Genomic DNA, 18,659 nt, shown 5'->3' with positions numbered 1-18,659 from the left:
CAGGCAGCTCCCTCTGCTGGGGGCTTGCAGTGCTGCATGTCCAGGCAAAGGGCTTCCCCTGGGAGCATCAGTGTACAGTCTTAAGCATTCCCTGATGCTCACAGGAGAGCCGGGAGGCTCAGATGAGGTGGCAATGGGACAGAGCCAGAGGTCACTGGTATTGACCCATGCACCAGAGAATATTAATGCCCACTTCTCTCCCTAGCTTAGGTGGACAGGTTCACACTGACAATTGTACCCTGAGGCTGTCCCATGCCTGCCCCAGACTGTGGCCAGAGCAGTTTAAGATCTGGTCCTGCCCTCAAGGAACAATTGTTTGGTGTCCTCCCTTCAAATTGCCCCCAACCCCTGGAGGTCTCACAACGTAGGAGGGTCTGTCCTGGTCTCCCCGCCTCCCTCTCTCCTGCCCCTCAGGGCCAACCAGTACGTACCTGTGACTGCTTTTCACCACCACATGAGGGCAAGGTGGCAAGCCACCATCTCCCAGGTCAGGCTGGTGCTCCCCCTAGGATGGGGCCCCATCCCCCGAGCTGGAATGGATGTCCAGCTTGCCGTGCGGGGGACAGAAATCCTGTCTCCTCCGTGCTGGACCCCACTCTTAAAGCTTGGCCCTCTCTGACACCCCATAGCCCACACGCCCCAAACACTCATGCCTCTGGTGGGGACTGTCCCTGGCTGTACCTGGGAAGGAGGTATACAGGCCTTCTCTGTTTTTCCCAAACCTCTCAGGATTCTGGGACTCTGGCCCAGGGGCATGTCCTTTTCTCAGAAACCCAGCAGCATCTAAACTCTTTGGGCACCTCCTCCCCGGCTGTAAGGATCTTTATCTGGATTGGGAGGGGGCACACCTGGCCCTTCCCATCCACTGCTCTCCTTCTGGGTTGCTCCTGAGTCTAAGAATTGGGAAGTAAAAAGCCCAGAGCTGGCCTCTTCTGTCATACCCGGATTGGTAAGAAGAAGCAGGTTATAAAAGGGAGGAAAATCTTCGTTAGTAGTTCAAAAATACCCTTTGGCCACCCCGGGCACATTTCTCGCTTTCGCGCTTGAAGGGGACTTTCCGTAACCAGATTTTCACCCACTCCAACCCTTCGGACTTGGGTCAACGCCTTGGACGTTGCGGTCGCGGTGCCCCAGTGGGGCTTCCCCTTGGTCTGGGTGGCAGCCGTGTGCTCTTCATTCGCAGGCATAGGCCTCCCTGTGTCCCCGGGGTCCTCTTCACCTGCCCCATGTGGACAGGCCGGGCAGGGGAAACCAGCTTTGGAGGTTGGGGTTCCAGGGAGAGGTTTGGGAACAGTCGGCGTGATACAGAAACTTGGAGGCTGGGTTGGGGTTTCCAGGAAGGTTTAGGGAGAAAGGAAGGGGCCTAGGAACGCGCGCGGAGGAACGCCGTTATTTGGGGGCGCCAAACCGGGCTGAGAAGCCAGCAGGATTTAGCGCCGCCGCCAGGTCAGCATGCGCCGAGGAATTAGGGTTGCCAGGGACAACGCGTTCTGGGCGGAGCTGCTGTTGGGGTGGAGCTTGAGGGATGTGGGCGGAGGCTTGGGAGGCGGAGAGAAGGCGGAGCTGGGGGGGGTCTGAGCCAGAAGTGGAGTTGTTATTGGTGGAGATCACATGCTCTGGGCGGGGCCTGGGAGCCGGGAGGAGACAGTGTTGATGTTAGGACGGAGCTTCAGGATGGGCGGTGCGAAGCCGGGGCCGGCCCGGAGAGCTGGAGCCGGAGGCGGAGACGTGGTTGGCGGGGACCGAGCTCCTGGGAGGGGTCGCAGCCGGCGGGGGCGGAGCCGAACAGGCGGGGGCGGTGCTGGGTCGCGCCAGGCCTGGGGCCGAGGCGGCGCGCGGCGCTGACAGCTGAGTCGGCTCGCGGCCTCCCGCCCCCTGCGTGCCCGGCCCCGACCCCGGCCTGGCCTGCCCCGGAGCCATGAGCCCCGGGCTGCTGATGCTGCTCGGCAGCGCCGTCCTGGTCGTCTTCGGCCTCTGCTGCACCTTCGTGCACCGCGCTCGCAGCCGCTACGAGCACATCCCCGGGCCGCCGCGGCCCAGGTGAGCGGGGGGTGGGGGCGGGGACCTGGATGGGGCTCTCGCATGGGGGGCCGGGGGACCGCGTCCAAGCCGGCATCGGGTCCAGCCTTGCCATTGCGCGCGGCCGCTTGGAAACGGCGGCAGGGAGAGGGGCGCTAACTATTCTTAGTAACAAATTACTCACAGCCGCAGCAGCTGCTCGGCGCCCACCGCGCTCTGCTGGGCCCCGAAAACGTGATGGCAGCGACAACCCTGTTAGGTAGGCGCTATTGTTACCCCATCGTTCAGACGAGGAGACTGAGGCGCGCAGAGGCAAAGTCACCTGCCCAAGGTCACACAGTTGGTAAGCCTAGATTGAAACCCAGGTCAGCCTGGTTCTAAAGTGGGTGCTCTTAACTTTGGGACTTGGATGGGGTCACTCAACCTGGGTTGTCATACACTGTACTTTGGTCACATCCCCCCTCTTTTTTTTAAAATTTCTGTCCTGGTATCTGCTTTTTGTCTTCTCCCTGGTACTTCCATTCCATCCTCAGCCCTCACCCCACTCACCTTGCCTCCGCCCTACTCCACCAGAAGTTCACCTTTCGGAAGTGTCATTTCTGTGTCATTCAGACGTGTCATTTCTGTGCTCCAAAGGCTTCCCATCACTTAGAACTAAGTCTAATTCTAAATTAAGGTTCCTCTGGGGCCAGCAAGGCCCCTGCTGGGCTCTCGGAACCCACTCTGTGCTCTTCTCACCCCATGCTTGCTTGCTGCTGCCTCCAGTTCTTTCTGCATGCACCCACCCCAGCTGAACCCCTCCTCCCGGGTCTTCCTTCCCCCACCCACCCTGTATAAAGCCCACCTCCTAGCTCCAAGCTCCTTATGGGGCCATCATCCCTGAAGTTACCTTCTGTTCACCTGTTGACTGTCTGTCTCCCCCTTTAGAATGTGAGCCCTGGGAGGGCAGGGATACTGTGTGTTCACTTGTGTATCCCCAGAGCCTGGGACATTGCAGGTGCTCAATAAATACTTGTTGACTGAATGAATAAACAAGGGTATTAGACACACTTCTTAAAACCTCAGGACACCAACATTCTGGAAGGCACCCACCTCCAGCACAAGCCGGATGCCCTGGCATTTGAAGCCTGAATCCCTGCTTGGTGGGTTTGGGAAAGATCTCTAGCTGGGGACACAGGGAGGCAACTGTTCTCCCTGCCAGCCCTCTCTCCTCCCAGGTGCCCTCTCCCACCCTTTTCCCTTACTTCGCAGCTGTGTCTTCCCCTCCATCTAGATGGTTCTTCCCCCAGCCTTCTAGGCTTGTCTTAAATGCCAGCTCCTCAGGGAGGCCCTCCCTGCTCCCACACCAAATATATTTTGTTCATTTTATAAACTCTAAGTCACCTGAATGGTAATTGGGTAACTATTCGTGCTACCTCTTGTTAAGTGTCTGTCTCTCCCATAGGCCTGTGTCTGTCTTGTTCACTGCTGTGCCCCTGACATCTCGCTCAGCATGCACAGTAGACCCTGGATAAACTCTGATCCAAGGTGGATGGTGGAAGGCTCCTGCCAGTTCTGTTAGATACACTCTCACCCTTTCAGGTTTTCAAATCAGCCGTCAAGAGCTTGGAACTGAATGAGTTTTGTGCTCATTCTGACAGGCCTCCTCATGACTTGACCTTCTCATAAACCCAAGTGCTTCAGACACTGCAGACCTGAGCCAGTCTCTGTGTCTTAAGAAGAGAGAACTTAAATCAAGCTCCTCTCGGCTACTCTCCCCACATCAATTTTTTAAATTGCATTAAAAAAATAAAGTTATGTATGCCATAACATTTACCCCTTTAAAATGTACAATACAGTGCTTTTTAGTATAGTGACGGAGTTATGCAACCGTCACTGCTAGTTCCAGCACATTTTCATCACTGCAAAAAGAAACCCCATAACCATTAGCTGTCACTCCTCATTGCCCCCGGAACTCCCGTAGCCCCTGACAACCACCTAATCTGCCTTCTGTGTGTATAGATCTGCCTGTTTTGGACATTTCATATAAATGGACTCATACAATATTTGACCTTTTGTGTCTGGCTTCTTTCACTTAGCAGAATGTTTCCAAGGGTCATCCATGTAGTAGCATGTGTCCATATATCTTTCCTTTTTATGCCTGAATTCTCCCTCAAGTCTTACACCACAAAATCTACATGTGCCCTACAGGTGTGTGGGTGGGTGGAGGAGGCTGACTATAATTCGGGTTGGGCTCTTTATTCTAAGGAGGTCAACTGAACAATGCCTATACGAAAAGATTGTGGGTTAAAAATTGGTTGGTGGTCAAATACAAAACTGCACTAAATGAAGGTTCTGGAACCTCTTTTTAGCATAAATCAGATGCTTTGGCATTCAGAGCCTGGATCCCCAAACCATGATTGGCAACACCATGGTTGACGAGAAATCTATGCGTATTGATTTCTCCAGTAGTGTGCTTGAGGGCTTTGCCAGCTTGCAGGCAAGGAACCCTCTGCCCTGCAAGAGGCAGCTGCTGTGCTCTCGCAGGCCCACTCTTCATCCTCTTTATTCTGCAAGAGTCACCAGCAAGATGCCCTCCCTGAGTGCCCTGCTTCTGTGTGCTGATTACAGACAACATCCTACGGCAACCATCCATGTAACAGCTGAAAACTCAGACCCCATGTTCAGATCCCACACAAACACTTGTAGCCTCTGTATTTCTCTGTCACTGCTCTGAGCTTCCTCATCACCCCCCACTCTCCTGGTAGTGTGGGATGAATGTAAACTAGACAATGCAAAATCTCTCTCCCCCAGTTTTTATTTCTTTTGTAATAAGTTTTTCAAAACTCCTGGGCGGTGTTGCTTCTCTCCACCCTCTCCTGCTTGCCGAGTCGCCAGGCCTGGGGGCTGTTCGACCGTTGCTGGCTCGTTCTCGGTGATGGTGGAGACCCACGGCTGGCTCTGCTGGGCGGCGCATCCAGGGGACTTGGGGTGCCCAGCTGAGCACTCAACCACCGCATCCCTCTGGCGCGAGGCACTTTCCTGGCCCCGCACCCTCACCCTCACTCCTAGTGGGTGGCCCACCCCTCAGCCATCTCGTGGGCTCCCGCCACCCCTCTGTGTGGCCTCACAGTGGGCTCTCCAGATGACTTCTGCTCCAGTACTGTCCCAAACTTTCTCTGCCCACAGGAAACCTCGGATTCCCACTGTGCCTGTCGCAGGGTTATAGGAAACCATGCGTGCCGGGGACCGGGCAGGGGAGGGGATTTTTGCCCTCTCCTGTCTCCCTGGGTTGCTCTGCCATATCCTGTCTACCGCCAGGGGCCACACCAGGTGGGCTTCGGTCCGCCCCTCCCCATCCCAGGAGTCTCCCATCCCCTCCTTCCATCATCCCTCATCTGCTGGTTTCTAACCCCTGGTCTCCGGGCCCTGCCTTCGCCCCCCACCCCCAGCGCCCCCTGCAGGAACAGGAAGGAACGGGTCGTAGGCTCCTTTCTTGCCTGGCAGTGAGGACCCCACGCCACGCCATGCCCTTGACCTTCTTGAGGTGTCACTCACGTGCCTCCCCAGGTGGCTCTGGACTCCGGTGCTTAGGGCGGAGACTCTCAGGCCTGTGAAGGTGAGGAGGGTCCAGACTCTGTTCTCACTCAGGTGACTCAAAACTGAGAATATTCTCTCCAAACCTGCAGCTTTGGGGAGTGACCATGGGTACTAGACTATTCTGGAAATACTGCCAGTCATGTGTGATGTCCACGGTCCATCTTGCTGCAGGCGGGTGGGTGTAAGTTCAAAGCCACGCCCCTCGAGTGGGCGTGGCTGCCCGGCGCCCCGCCGAGCTTCCTAGCGCAGGCCCCGCCCGCCCGCTCTCCCCTCAGTCCCTCACCTCCCGTGCCAGCCAGCGCACGCTCAGCCTTTATTCTCGCCTCCTACTTCCCTGAGCAAATGAACAGCCTGAGACAACTTCCTTCCAGGGCTCTGCCGCCACATCAGCCCCCTGGCCTGCCCTGAGCCCACGTGCCTTCCCCCCGGGACCTCGGTGCTCCTGGCCAAGGATGCCCGCCCCACCCCACCCCCCCACTGCTCCGAGACTCCAGCAATGCCCCCTCTCCTCCATCATCACTTTTCCTTCTCTTCTGCATCATTCCTATTTTTATGTAATAGGCTGTAACACAAACCTCTTCCCCCTCATTCGCTCCAGCTGCCGCCCCCCATCCCAGCTTTGCACGCCCACAGCAACACCCCCGTCCGAAGCCTGCCTGTCTCCGGCCCCTGTTCCTCCCTCCCCTTCTCTCTTGAATCCACCGCCCGTCAGGCTCTGGCCCCCACCTCTCCACCCAACAGGGTTTGGTCAAGGCCCAGTGACCTCCGTGGAGCTAGACGCATGGTCAGCACTTGGTCCCCATCTTGCCCTGCCACTCTGCTGCTCGGGGCAGGGCGCACCCCTACCTCCTCCTTGAAGCCTTTCTTCTCAGGTTTCCCCCTCTCTCTCCCCTGCGTCTCCTGCTCAGTCTTCCTGGCTGGTTGTCCCTTTACTGTCTGTCCCCCCAACAGTGCCTCACTCTTGGGGCCTCTTCCCTGTCTACACCCACCCCTTGTGGTCTAACCCAGTCTGTCAACACCACTTCTCTGCTGAGGAGTCTCGCATTGACATCTCTAGCTGGGAGCTCTTCCCTGAACTGCAGCCTCAGGTGCCTACCTGCCTGCTTCCCTTCCGTGTTCGATGGGCAGCGCACACCTAACCGCTCCAAGGCTGGCTCTCAGTTTCATCCACTTGTCTCAGGTTGGTTCCCAGAAGCCAATCTTGAGACAAGAATTGAAGTGTAAGTCGTTTGGGAGGGGTGATCCTGGTGGGGTTAGGGATTGGATGGAGAGAGAAGGTCAGAGGGTCAATAAAGCAAATTACCTCTGGGGGCAACTGAGATGCAACCCCCCGGCGAACTCTGGGACCCGGTGGAACACAGGCTCCCCCCACCCCACCACGAGGTGGAGGGAGAGGGGATCGTTGATGGAGGGCTGCCCTGGGGGGTGTTGAGCTGGAATTTCCAGGCTACTCCGCCTGCGGACAGAGCCGAGAGAGCACAGGGCAGAGACTCGGGTTCTGGCCTTTGGAAGCCCCTCCACCTGCAAGGACAAGGGTGGGGGGCGGGGGCAACAGTGTCTGCTGCCCCCACCAGGCCCCCTCTCAGTCCTCCTCACCTTAGTGAGTGGTGGCTCCATCCAGCCTCCCAGTGGCCCAGGCCAAAAGCCCCAGGGTCATCCCTGACCCCTGTCTCACCCCCCATATCCAGTCCATCAGCAGGTCCCCTTGGCTTGGCCCACCTTCACGTACATTCAGAGTCTGACTTCTCATCTCCACTCACTGGTGCCCCTGCTTCTACCCCTGCCCCCCACACCTGCCCTGTTTACTCTCAGCTCTGCAGCAGCAAGGACAATTCATTTAAAACCCAATTCAGATCCCATCTCTGTTCTGCTCAAAACCCTCCAGTAGCCCCCACTTCACCAAGCTCAAAGAAAAAGTTTGGATAACAGCCCCCAAGGCCGTACACAATCTTCCCCCCATCTTGGTGACCTCATCGTGTACCAGGTTCCCCTCAAGCACTCTGCTCCAGCCACACCGCCTCCCTGCTGTTCCTTGAACTTACCAAGCACTCTCCTACCTCAGGACCTTTGCACCTACGATTCTCTTTGCCTGGAATGTTCGTCCCCCAGACACCTACGTGGCCAAGTTCCTCACTTCTTGCAGCTCACATGTCACCTTCTTAAAGGGATGTTCCCTGACCTGCCTATTTACAATACTCCTCCTACACCCATCCCCAGCTCTCCTTCCCTCCCCCAAGTCTGATTTTTCTCCCATCACTGTCTGACTCCCTGTTTACTTATTTATTTATTCACTCTGTCTCCTCCCAGGAGAATGTGAGTGCCATGACCCAGAAAACCCCAACTGCAGTTTTGTTGTCGCCCATTCTGAAAGCTGTAGTAAGTCAACTTGATGGGAATAAACAGGAGACAGGAAGTCACCAGTACCTTGGAATGTGCCTAAGGTGACACCACACAGCCCTGTTTACAATCTGGTAATCGCACTGCCGAGTTAGCATGACCAAACTATGTCCTGGTGAGAAGGACTGTGGGGGACCCTGGTACCAGCCACGCACCTGGGGCCAGGTGACTTCCTCTTCCCAGCCTCGGTTGCCCTACCTATTAACTACGTTAATAATAGACCTACTTCAGGAGGTGTGGGGAGTTCAGATGGGGTCAAGCTCATCATGGTGCCCAGCATTTAGTAAGTGTTCCCTGAATGTCTCAGGTTATTCCTCATGCCAGCCCCCAATCTCTGCACCAGGGAGATGAGATGGTTTTATCCCTCTCCATCTTTCTAAGAAAACTTCCGGAGCCAGTCAGACTGGGATTTGCATCCTGCCTGGTGACCCTGAGCCAGGACTGTACCTCTCCGTGCCTCAGTCCTCCCATCTGTGAAGTGGGCCTGATAATGCCAACTTCACAAGGTCATGTGGGGAAGGGAGCATTCTTTGATGGTGACTTCCGGTCATCTTAATGTTTCCCATTTCTTCTAGTTTCCTTCTAGGACACCTCCCCTACTTTTGGAAAAAGGATGAGGTTTGTGGCCGCGTGCTCCAAGATATGTTTTTGGATTGGTGGGTCCTAACTTGTCATTTGTTGCCCCTACTCCAGTCTCTGCCCCTCATGAGCCAGCTTCCCCCAATCCCCTAACCCCCAGTCCAGCACACACCCACCTCCCCAGCCCAGGTCACTCCCACCCCCAGCAGTTCCTACTCTGAGGCACACAAGGGTGGTTCAGAAGGCAAGCTCTGCCTTTTGCCAACTGCGTGGCCTTAGACCAGGCATCAGAAGCTCTCTGAGCCTCAGTTTCTTCATCTGTAAATTGGGTGGGGGTGTGACTAGGTAACAGTCATTGTTTGGGGTGGTGCTTTATACTTTTCAGAGACGTGATATTGCTTGATTCCCAGCACAACCTTTTGGGGCAAAGGAGGAGGGTAGCGACCCTATTTCATGGATTTGGAGACTGAGGGCAGTGGGGGATGTGACTCAGCAGTGAGTCAGCAGCAAGGCAGAACCTTGGCCCCGACCCCTGCTGAGACCTGCCCCCCCCCTCCCCACCCCCAGGGATGGGAGGCCCTGTTCCTCCAGCTGAACCTGGGCTGATCTGATGACATTCACATCTCTGGTAGTTGACAGCCTCCTTTGCATCACTTTGGTTCCCAGGGCTAAGAAGTACGGACCTGTTGTGCGGGTCAATGTCTTCCACAAAACCTCGGTCATCGTCACGAGCCCCGAGTCGGTCAAGGTAGGAGACAGAGTGGTTTCCGAGGGGAGCCCTCCTCCTCCCTGGGATGGGTGCATGAAAGTCTACCCCAGGGACTGTGGGAGAAACGTTCCAGAGTCACGTGCATTTGGGCTGGTTTCCCAAGGATCCTGAAGGGAACAGCATCTTTCCCTCTAACCACCCACTTTTTGGCAGTGGGGTTGGGGGCCTCCTAAAAGCAGGGCTGTTTGATGTGGACAGTGAGTTATTGTTAGACTCTTCTGGGTTGGGAGTTTTACCCAGCTGGTGCACACGTGTCTGGTTAGTTCACCTCTCTTAGAGTTCCTTCATCTGCGAGGTGGGATTATAACCCCTTTCTTTGAAGACTATGATGGGAACTAAATATTGATCCATTTATTTAACAAATGAAGAGTCAAAAGATGCTTCAACATGCACTTTTCTATGTGCTTCACAATTATTAACCCATTTAATCCACAGAGGGGTAGGGACTCTTATTAGTCCCCATTTTAGAGGTGAGGAAACAGAGACAGGCAGCATTAGTTGGCCTATAATATGTGCAGGCTGGTGTCTGCCATGTAAGTACTAAGAATGGCCAGTTGGCAGAACTGGGCTTAAATCTGGGCTCTGCCACCAACTGGCTATGGAACCTTGGACAAATTCCTGTTTCACTCTGAGCCATAATTTCCTCATCTGTAAAACAGGGATGATGCCTCTCTTACAGGTGCTTATAAGAATGGAACTGATGAATTGGGAGATTGGGATTGACATATATATACACTAATATGTATAAAATAGATAACTAACGAGAACCTGCTGCGTACCACAGGGAACTCCACTTCGCTGTACAGTAGAAACTAATACAACATTGTAAAAAACTATACCCCAATAAAATAAAATTTAAAAAAGAATGGAACTGAAATAATGTGTGTGAACCATCTAGCCCACGCGTGGCACACAGCAAGTGCTCAATAAACGATTGTGCTGTGATTCTCACGGTGGGTACTGAGCTGATGTGCAGGGGTGATGCTCTGCTTAGGCAGTGGCTGTGGCGACACTAAGAGGGATAAAATACAGCTTGGGGTCTAGATCACAAGACAAGTTGAATGACCATGGTGTCTCTAACAGGATGTTAAAAGTCATTTTATTTTAAAAATGTTTCATTGCAAATACAGACACATACCTTAAGACTTTTTAAAGCATGCTACCAAAAACCATACACAAGACCTTCATGATGCTCAATGAGATAAGAACTTGAAAGACATATATTAATATGATGAATTACATTGCTTAGCATTTAAGTGTTAAATCAGCACTTCCTGGTCATGATACAATTTGTTCCTGGATACATGGATACGATTTGCTCATCTTTTGTTAAGAATTTTTGCTTCTATATTTTTTCTTCTCTTGATCCCTGGCTTTGGGATCAGGTTAATAGGCCTCGTAAGATGAGTTGGGAAATGTTCCCTCTCCTCTGTTTTCTGAAAGAGTTTGTATAGGAGTAGTGTTATTTCTTCCTTTAATGTTTGATAGAATTTACCAGTGAAGCCATCTGGGCTTGGCATTTTCTTTGAGGGAAGTGTTTTTGTTTTCTTTAAATTATGCAGTCAATTTTTAAAGTTGATATATGGTTATTAAGATTTTCTATTTTTTCTTGAGTTTTGTATCTTTCAAGGAATTTCTCCTAAATTGTTGAAATTACTGATAAAAAGTTGTCCACAATATTTATTTATTATCTTTATCATGTCTACTGGATCTCTGGAAATGTCCCCTCTTTCATTCCTGAGAACAGTAATTTGGGTTTTCTTTTATCTTATTGAACAAGCTGGCAAGAGGTTTTTCAATCATATTCATCTTTTCAAAGACCCACCTTTGGTTTATTGGTTTTCTCCATTGTTTGTTTCCTATTTTATTGATTTCTGCTTTTTTTTTTTTTTTTTTTTTTTGCGGTACGCGGGCCTCACTGTTGTGGCCTCTCCCATTGCGGAGCACAGGCTCCAGACACGCAGGCTCAGCGGCCATGGCTCACGGGCCTACCCGCTCCGCGGCACATGGGATCCTCCCGGACCGGGGCACGAACCCGCATCCCCTGCATCGGCAGGCGGACTCTCAACCAGTGCGCCACCAGGGAAGCCCCAATTTCTGCTCCTTTTTATTTCCTTCCTCTACTCACTTTCAGTTTGTTCTTGTTCTAATTTTTTAAGGTGATAGCTTAGATAATTGATTTTAGATTTTGTTTCCTTTCTAATATAGGCATTTAAAGCTTTACGTTTCCCTGTAAGCCCTACTTTGGCACAAATATACCACACATTTCAATATGTTGTGCTTTTATTTTCATTCAGTTTAAAATCATTTCTTAATTCCCTTGTGATTACTTCTTTGAACCATGGATTATTTAAATGTGTGTTATTCAATTTCTAAGTATTATAAGATGTTCCAGATATTTTTCTTTTATTGATTTCTAATTTAATTCTGTAAGGTCAGAGAAAGTGTTCTTCATGATTTCAATCCTTTAAAATTAATTGAAGCTTGTTGTATGGCCTAGTGTATGGTCTATATTTGTGAACGTTTGTGAGCACTTAAAAAAAAATATGTTCTGTAATTGTTGGAGTGTTTTAGAAATGTCAGTTAGGTGAAGTTGGTTGATAGTGTTGTTTGAATCTTCTAAATCATTACTAATTTACTTTCTACACGTTCTAGCATGCAGAAAGTAAATTATTCTCTACTGAGAGAGGAGTGTTAAACTCTCTAACCCCATCATGGAATTGTCTATTTTTACTCTCAGTTCTATCAATTTTGATTCATGTATTTTGAAGTTGAGTTACCAGGTGTGTACACATTAAGCAAAGTTATATCTTTGTGATGAGTTGATCCCTTTATCTTTAGAAATTTCCCCTTTTTCCTTGGTAGTATTCCACTTCCTGAAGTATATTTTGTTTGGTATTAATATAGCCACTCCAGCTGTCTTATGTTTAGTGTTTCATGGCATATCTTTTTCTATCCTTTTCCTTTCTTTTTGGCCATGCCATGTGGCATGCAGGATGTTAGTTCCCCGACCAGGGATCAAACCCATGCCCCCTACAGTGGAAGCGCAGAGTCCTAACCACTGGACTGCCAGGGAATTCCCTCTATCCTTTTACTTTTTATTATTATTATTATTTATTTTTAAAAATTTATTTCACTTATTTATTTTTGGCTGTGCTGGATCTTTGTTGCTGCATGTGGGTTTTCTCTAGTTGCAGCAAGTGGGGCTACTCTTCATTGAGCTGTGTGTGCTTATTGTGGTGGCTTCTCTTGTTGCAGAGCACAGGCTCCTGGCATGCGGGCTTCAGTAGTTGTGGCATGCAGGCTCAGCAGTTCTGGCTCGTGGGCTCTAGACCGCAAGCTCAGTAGTTGTGGCACACAACTACTTAGTTGTTCCGTGGTATGTGGGATCCTCCCGGACCAGGGCTCGAACCCCCATTCCCTGAATTGGCAGGTGCACCCTTAACCACTGTGCCACTAGGGAAGCCCTATCCTTTTACTTTTAACCTATCTGGAATTTTATATTTCAAGTGGGTTTCTTATAGATAGCATATAGTGGAGTTTTGCTGTTTCAGTCAATCTGAAAATCTCTGCCTTTTAATTGGAGTGCTTAGGTCATTTACATTTAATGTAATTATTGATGTGGTTAAGTTTAAATATACCATGCTGTTGTTTGTTTTCTATTTGATCCAGCTGTTTTTTGTTCCCTTTTCCTCCTTTCCTGCCTTTTAGATTGAGTATGTTTTAGTATTCCATTTTATATCCACTATTGTCTTATTAGCCTCTTTCTCTCTCTTTGTGGTTGTCCTAGGATTCATAGGATAATCTTTAACTTATATCAATCTATCTTCAAATAATATTATATCACTTCATCTCTGTTTACTTTTAAGACTTTCTCTTTATCACTGGGCTCAGAAATTTGATTATGATCCACCTTGGTGTGCCTTTCTGTGTGTTAATTCTATGTAGGATTCTTTGAACTTCTTGGATATGTGGGTTCCTTGAGCATATTTGTAAAATTGTAATAAATGTGTTAAAGTTCTTGTCTGTGAATTCCGTCATCTCCATTATTTCTAGGCTTGGTTATAGGTCAGATTTTCCTGCTCTTTGGCATGTCTAGTGATTTTATGCTGCACAATGGACATTGTAACTTGTACATTGCAGTTCTGTTTTACTCCTTTAAAGAGTGCTGGACTTCATTCTGGCAGATCACTTTGATCCTCTCCAGGTTGCTTTAAGGCTTTTAAGGGTTGATCAAGTGTAGGCTTTTACTCTAGAGCTAGTTTAGCCCCACGACTAAGGAGTGACCCTTCTGAGGACTCTAATAAAGGCCTTGTGTCTGAGGTTTAACTGTGGCCAATGGGGACTTGAACAATTCTGAGCTTGTTTGAGCTCTGAGAATTGTTTAGCCTATAGTTACCCAGTAAATCTCCTTTCCCCAGAAGTTTTTTACCCGGTCTTGTGGAGTTTCACTCTACACATGCCCAGATTGGTAGTTATACAAACATACAGGGGATCCCCGTGCAGATTTCTGCACAGGACCTCCTTCTCTGCATAGCTCCCTCCTCTTGAGTCCTCTGCCCTACAAATTCTAGGCTTTTCTGGCCTGCCTGGACTCTGACCTCTGTCTTATCAATTTGGAAAGCCTGCTGGGCTGTATTTGAGTTTATTCTTTAAGTGCCTTTGTCCTAAAATTGCCTCTGGGCAGAAAGCTGTAGGGCTCCTATATTGTAGGGCTCTTGTCTTTTTTTTTCCCTTTTCCTTCTGTCATGGTTCACTGCCCACTGTCTAAAAGCAGACATTGCATAATTTTTGCTTATTTTTCTGGCTGTTTATGGCCGGAGGGAAAGTGCCTAGCAGTTACTCCTCCATGGGCAGAAGTGCACTGTCAGAATGGGCAACAGGAGAAGGCAGCAAGGTGCTGGGGGTTCCCTGTACATCCCTCATGTCCCAGAGCCCAGCTCACTGGGCCAAACAAAGGATCTGTGGTTCCAGGGACAGCAGGCTGTGGGGACCCTGGTCAGAGACTGTGCCGAGGCTGTTCTGCCTCAGGGGGTGCTCCTCAGTTCAGGTTGGGAAGGGCTGGCACAGACCTTGGACCACTCAGAGGTATTTGAGCAGGGCCTGGGAGGCGGGCCTTTACTGCCAAGGTCTTTTTGCAGAAGAGGAAACCAGCAGGCGTAGGATAGTGACAGAACTTGGTTTACAAATGACAGTTTGGGGGTAGGGGTGGGGTCCCCGGGATGTGGCTTGTGAGCTGAAGTCAACATTTCTGGGGTTTCCTTTGAGCTGAAAATTTGGCTTAGATTCCCAGGAGCTGAGTCCACAGTCACCAGCAGCCCCTGGGTTTAATGGATAGCAGAGATGTCACCTTACTGCGTCCCAGTGCCCACAGGGTAAAGCCAAGTGTCCCGCAGGGCAGGCTTCGGGGGTCTGGCCCAGCAGCCTCTCCAGCCCTCCTGCTGCTGCCCCTCCCCTGCCTCCACACCTCCACTCCTCTGCCTGAATGCACCACCATGTGACAGGGGTTCTCCTGCCTGTATCACAGCTTTCTCTCCCCTCGCCCCCACAGCAAATTGCCTGCATTCAAATCCTATGTCCACCATTTACCGTGTGGTGACCCTGGGCCAGTTTTAAACTTCCGTTTTTCACCTAGATGTACGATGAGCATAAAAATACCACCCACGTCTTAGGGTTGATTGGGCATTAAATGAGCTCTAGGGCGCTGGTGTGCATTTGGCATTCGTGGAGCACCTGCTGTGTGCCAGGTGCCATTCTCTGCACTTTTCACGTAGAAACAATTTTCTCTTCACAGCAACCCTACCAGGCAGGTACTCTCCCGAATCCCATCTTGTAAAATAAGGAAACAGGGGCAGAGGAGGTGAGTAACTCACCCAGGGTCATAGAGTTGGCAAGTGGTAGGGTGAAATATTTGAGCCAGATTCAGATTTAAGCCAGTGGAACCCACAGCCTGAGCTGTCAACCCCTGGGCTGTGCTGCCTCAAAAGCTGCTAGCTAATGTTACTGTTGCTACCCTCCCGCTCTTGGTGAGGAAGTGGACCCTTCCTCCAGGAAGCCTTCCTTGACTTCCACGGCTGGGTTGGCACTAACAACACTGAATCTGTGCTGAATGTCTCTCCTGTGTCCTAGAAGCCCTCCCACCGGGCTTCTCCCCTTCCCCACTCTGGTTTCAGAGCAGCCCAGGCCTTTTCTTGTTGCCACTTTGGAAGGTGGCGTGGTGTGGGCTCCTGAGTGTGGGCAATTGGAGTGAGGAAGCCACCCTGCATCAGTCCCCAGCTGTGTGACCACCGGAAAAAATCACTTCACCGCTCTGTGCCCCGCTTTCCTCATCCCTGAAAGAAAGGACTTCCGGAGGGAGTAGGTGAGGTCACTCATATGAGCGTCCACGCCGTAGCTGGCCCTCAGCTCAGGGTGATTATTTGGAGGTGTGTTTCGTAAGAGACAAGAAAACTGCTGAGTCTTCCGCAGCCTCTCATGGGTGCACAAGCTCATGTTGTTTTTCTGGGGATGTTTAGAAGTTCCTGATGTCAACCAAGTACAACAAGGACTCCAAGATGTACCACGCGATCCAGACTGTGTTTGGTGAGAGGTAAGATGCGAGGTGTCTGGGGCGAGGCCAGGAGAGCCTCTGGCTGCAGGTGGAGGGTTCACAGGGTCCAGAGTTTTGGATGTAGCATTAAGTCCCAATACCCTGGCTGCCGAGCGCACAACAGGGGCCATCTGTGGTGGTCACCGCTCTTGTCACCAGCACCTTCCTTCTCATCCTTTCCCCTCCGGATGGCAGGTGGGAATGCAGGGGTCACTGAGGTCGGGGCACACAATCACCCTTATGTATGTATGTATGTATTATGGTAAAATTCACATCACATAAAATTCACCGTTTCAACCGCATTGGAATTACAATTCAGTGGCATTGTTACATTCACCGTGTGGTGCAACCATCACCATGTCTGGTTCTAGAACACCTTCATCACCCCAAAAGGTGACCCGACCCCATCAGGCAGTCAATTCTCATTCCTTCACCCCGTTGCTCACATCAAGCGTTTGTCTCTTCCGCAGGCTGTTCGGCCAAGGCTTAGTGTCCGAATGTGACTATGAACGCTGGCACAAACAGCGGAGGGTCATGGACCTGGCCTTCAGCCGGAGGTGAGTGTGGCCGCAGACAGGCCTGGGGTCATGGCTGGTTGCTCAGAGGCGGTGCTGGGCTGCCAGCCTGGGTGGACTTGGCAAGGGCAAGTCTTCATTGGAAGGGGCTTCACCTTCACCCAGGCTGAAGGGAGAGAGGAAGGACACGGCATTACTGGTCAAAGAGAGACGGAGACAGCCAGCGGGGTGGGCGTCTGAGAGGCCCCCAAGTAGTCTGTGAGCGTCAGGAGCTGAATGACCACGATGCCTGGAGGTGTGGGGTCCCTGTCCCCCAGCAGCTCCCTTGGCTCAGACTTTATCACTCCTTGTCTGGGCTTTTTCATTTATTATAGTTTTCATTTTTTGGTAACATTTTATTTTTAAAATAGCTGTTTTCATGAGATATAATTCAAATACTATACAACTCACCCATTTACAGGTGCAATTCAATGGTTTTCAGTATATTCACAAACGTGTACAACTATCACCACGGTTGATTCTAAAACATTTTCATCACCCCCCAAATCAGTCACTCCTTATTTCCTGTCAATGCCTGCAGCTTCTGACAACCACTAATTTAATTTCTGTCTCTATGGGTTTTCATATTCTATACATTTCTTATAAATGGAATCGTACAACATTTCTTTTATGCCTGGTTTATTTCACTTAGCATAATATGTTCAAGGCTCATCCACATTATAGCATGTATCAGAACTTCATTCTTTATTATTACCAAATAAGATTCCATTGTATGAACATACCTCATTTAATTTTCCATTCATCAGTTGATGGACATTTAAGTTGTTTTTACTTTGTGGCTATTGCGAATAATGCTGCTATCAACATTTTTGGGTGGATATATTTCTCTTGGGTATATAGTAATGGGATTGCTGTCATATGGTAATTCTATGTTTAACATTTTGAGGAAGATAATCTTTTATTTTGATATAATTTCAAATTTACAGAAAAATTGTCAGAATAGTCTAAGGGACTTCTGTCTATCTTTTACCCAGATCCACTTAATTGTTTATCGTTTAAATCACCATATGTTTTGTCATTTCTTCTTTATGTGGATATATAAATATATTTATAATTTTCTCTCTGTGTGTGTATGTATACACATTTTTGCATAGTACGTGTTTTTTAAGTTATTTGAGAGTAAGTTGGAGACATTGTAATCTCTTCCCTTAAATGCTTCTGTGTGTATTTCCTATGATCATGGACATTCTTTTACATGACTGCAGTTCAGTTATCAAAATGAGGACATTTAACATTAATCCAATTCTGTTATCTAATCCATAATCCATATTCAAATTTTGTCACTTGTGTAATGACAGCTTTTTGTATTCTTGTCTAGGATCCAATCCAGGTCCATGTGTCAGGTTTAGTTACCGTATCTCTTTATTTTATTTATTTATTTTTATTTTAAGTAATTTAATTAAATTAATTCATTTATTTTTGGCTGCATTGGGTGTTCGTTGCTGCACGCAGGCTTTTCTCTAGTTGCGGCGAGCGGGGGCTAATCTTCGCTGCGGTGCGTGCACTTCTTATTGCAATGCCTTCTCCTTCTGCAGAGCACGGGCTCTAAACCCATGGGCTTCAGTAGTTGTGGCACGCGGGCTCAGTAGTTGTGGCCTGTGGGCTGTAGAGCTCAGGCTCAGTAGTTTTGGTGCATGGGCTCAGTAGTTGTGGCTCATGGGCTCTAGAGAGCAGGCTCAGTAGTTGTGGCCCACGGGCTTAGTTGCTCCACGACATGTGGGATCTTCCCAGACCAGGGCTCGAACCCACGTCCGCTGCATTGGCAGGTGGATTCTTAACCACTGCGCTACCAGGGAAGTACCAGTTACCATATCTCTTTAGCCTCCTTCATTCTAGAACAGTTTTTAGTCTTTCCTTAAATTTCTTGACCTTAAGATTACAGGCCGATTTCCTAGAACATCCTTCAGTTTTGTTTGTCTGCTATTTCTGTTCAATTACACTCAGGTTGTGCCTTTTTTGGTGGGAATGGCCCAGGAGTAATGTTGTATCCTCCTTAGGGCATTGTTATCTGGAAGCATGTGTTGATCTGTCTCATTGTTGGAGATGTTAACTCTTGGTTAAGGGAGCCTCCAGGCTTCTCCACTGTGAAGTTACTGTTTTGTATGTAGTCTGTGGACAACCGTATAAACATTTTCACCTAGACTTTCATCAC

At 49.8% G+C, this 18,659-nt stretch overlaps 1 protein-coding gene across 1 annotated transcript in view; it reads left to right on the top strand.

Moving 5' to 3' along the window:
* Positions 1-1,918: 1,918 nt before the first annotated feature.
* The window catches only part of CYP46A1 (cytochrome P450 family 46 subfamily A member 1), a gene marked incomplete at both ends in the record, with an annotated part of 33,438 nt that continues 16,697 nt past the window's right edge, over positions 1,919-18,659 (top strand). Inside the window, 5 exons of the mRNA XM_082849306.1 lie at positions 1,919-2,040; positions 8,571-8,651; positions 9,241-9,322; positions 15,859-15,932; positions 16,403-16,489. Coding sequence (XP_082705432.1) covers positions 1,919-2,040; positions 8,571-8,651; positions 9,241-9,322; positions 15,859-15,932; positions 16,403-16,489 — 446 coding nt within the window. The remainder of the gene's footprint in view (positions 2,041-8,570; positions 8,652-9,240; positions 9,323-15,858; positions 15,933-16,402; positions 16,490-18,659) is intronic.

This window comes from Leucopleurus acutus (assembly GCF_964270905.1).
Source record: "Leucopleurus acutus genome assembly, chromosome: 1".
Lineage (NCBI taxonomy): Eukaryota > Metazoa > Chordata > Mammalia > Artiodactyla > Delphinidae > Leucopleurus > Leucopleurus acutus.
The sequence above is the reverse complement of the archived record's forward strand: the minus strand, read 5'-3'. Positions and strand labels throughout refer to the sequence as shown.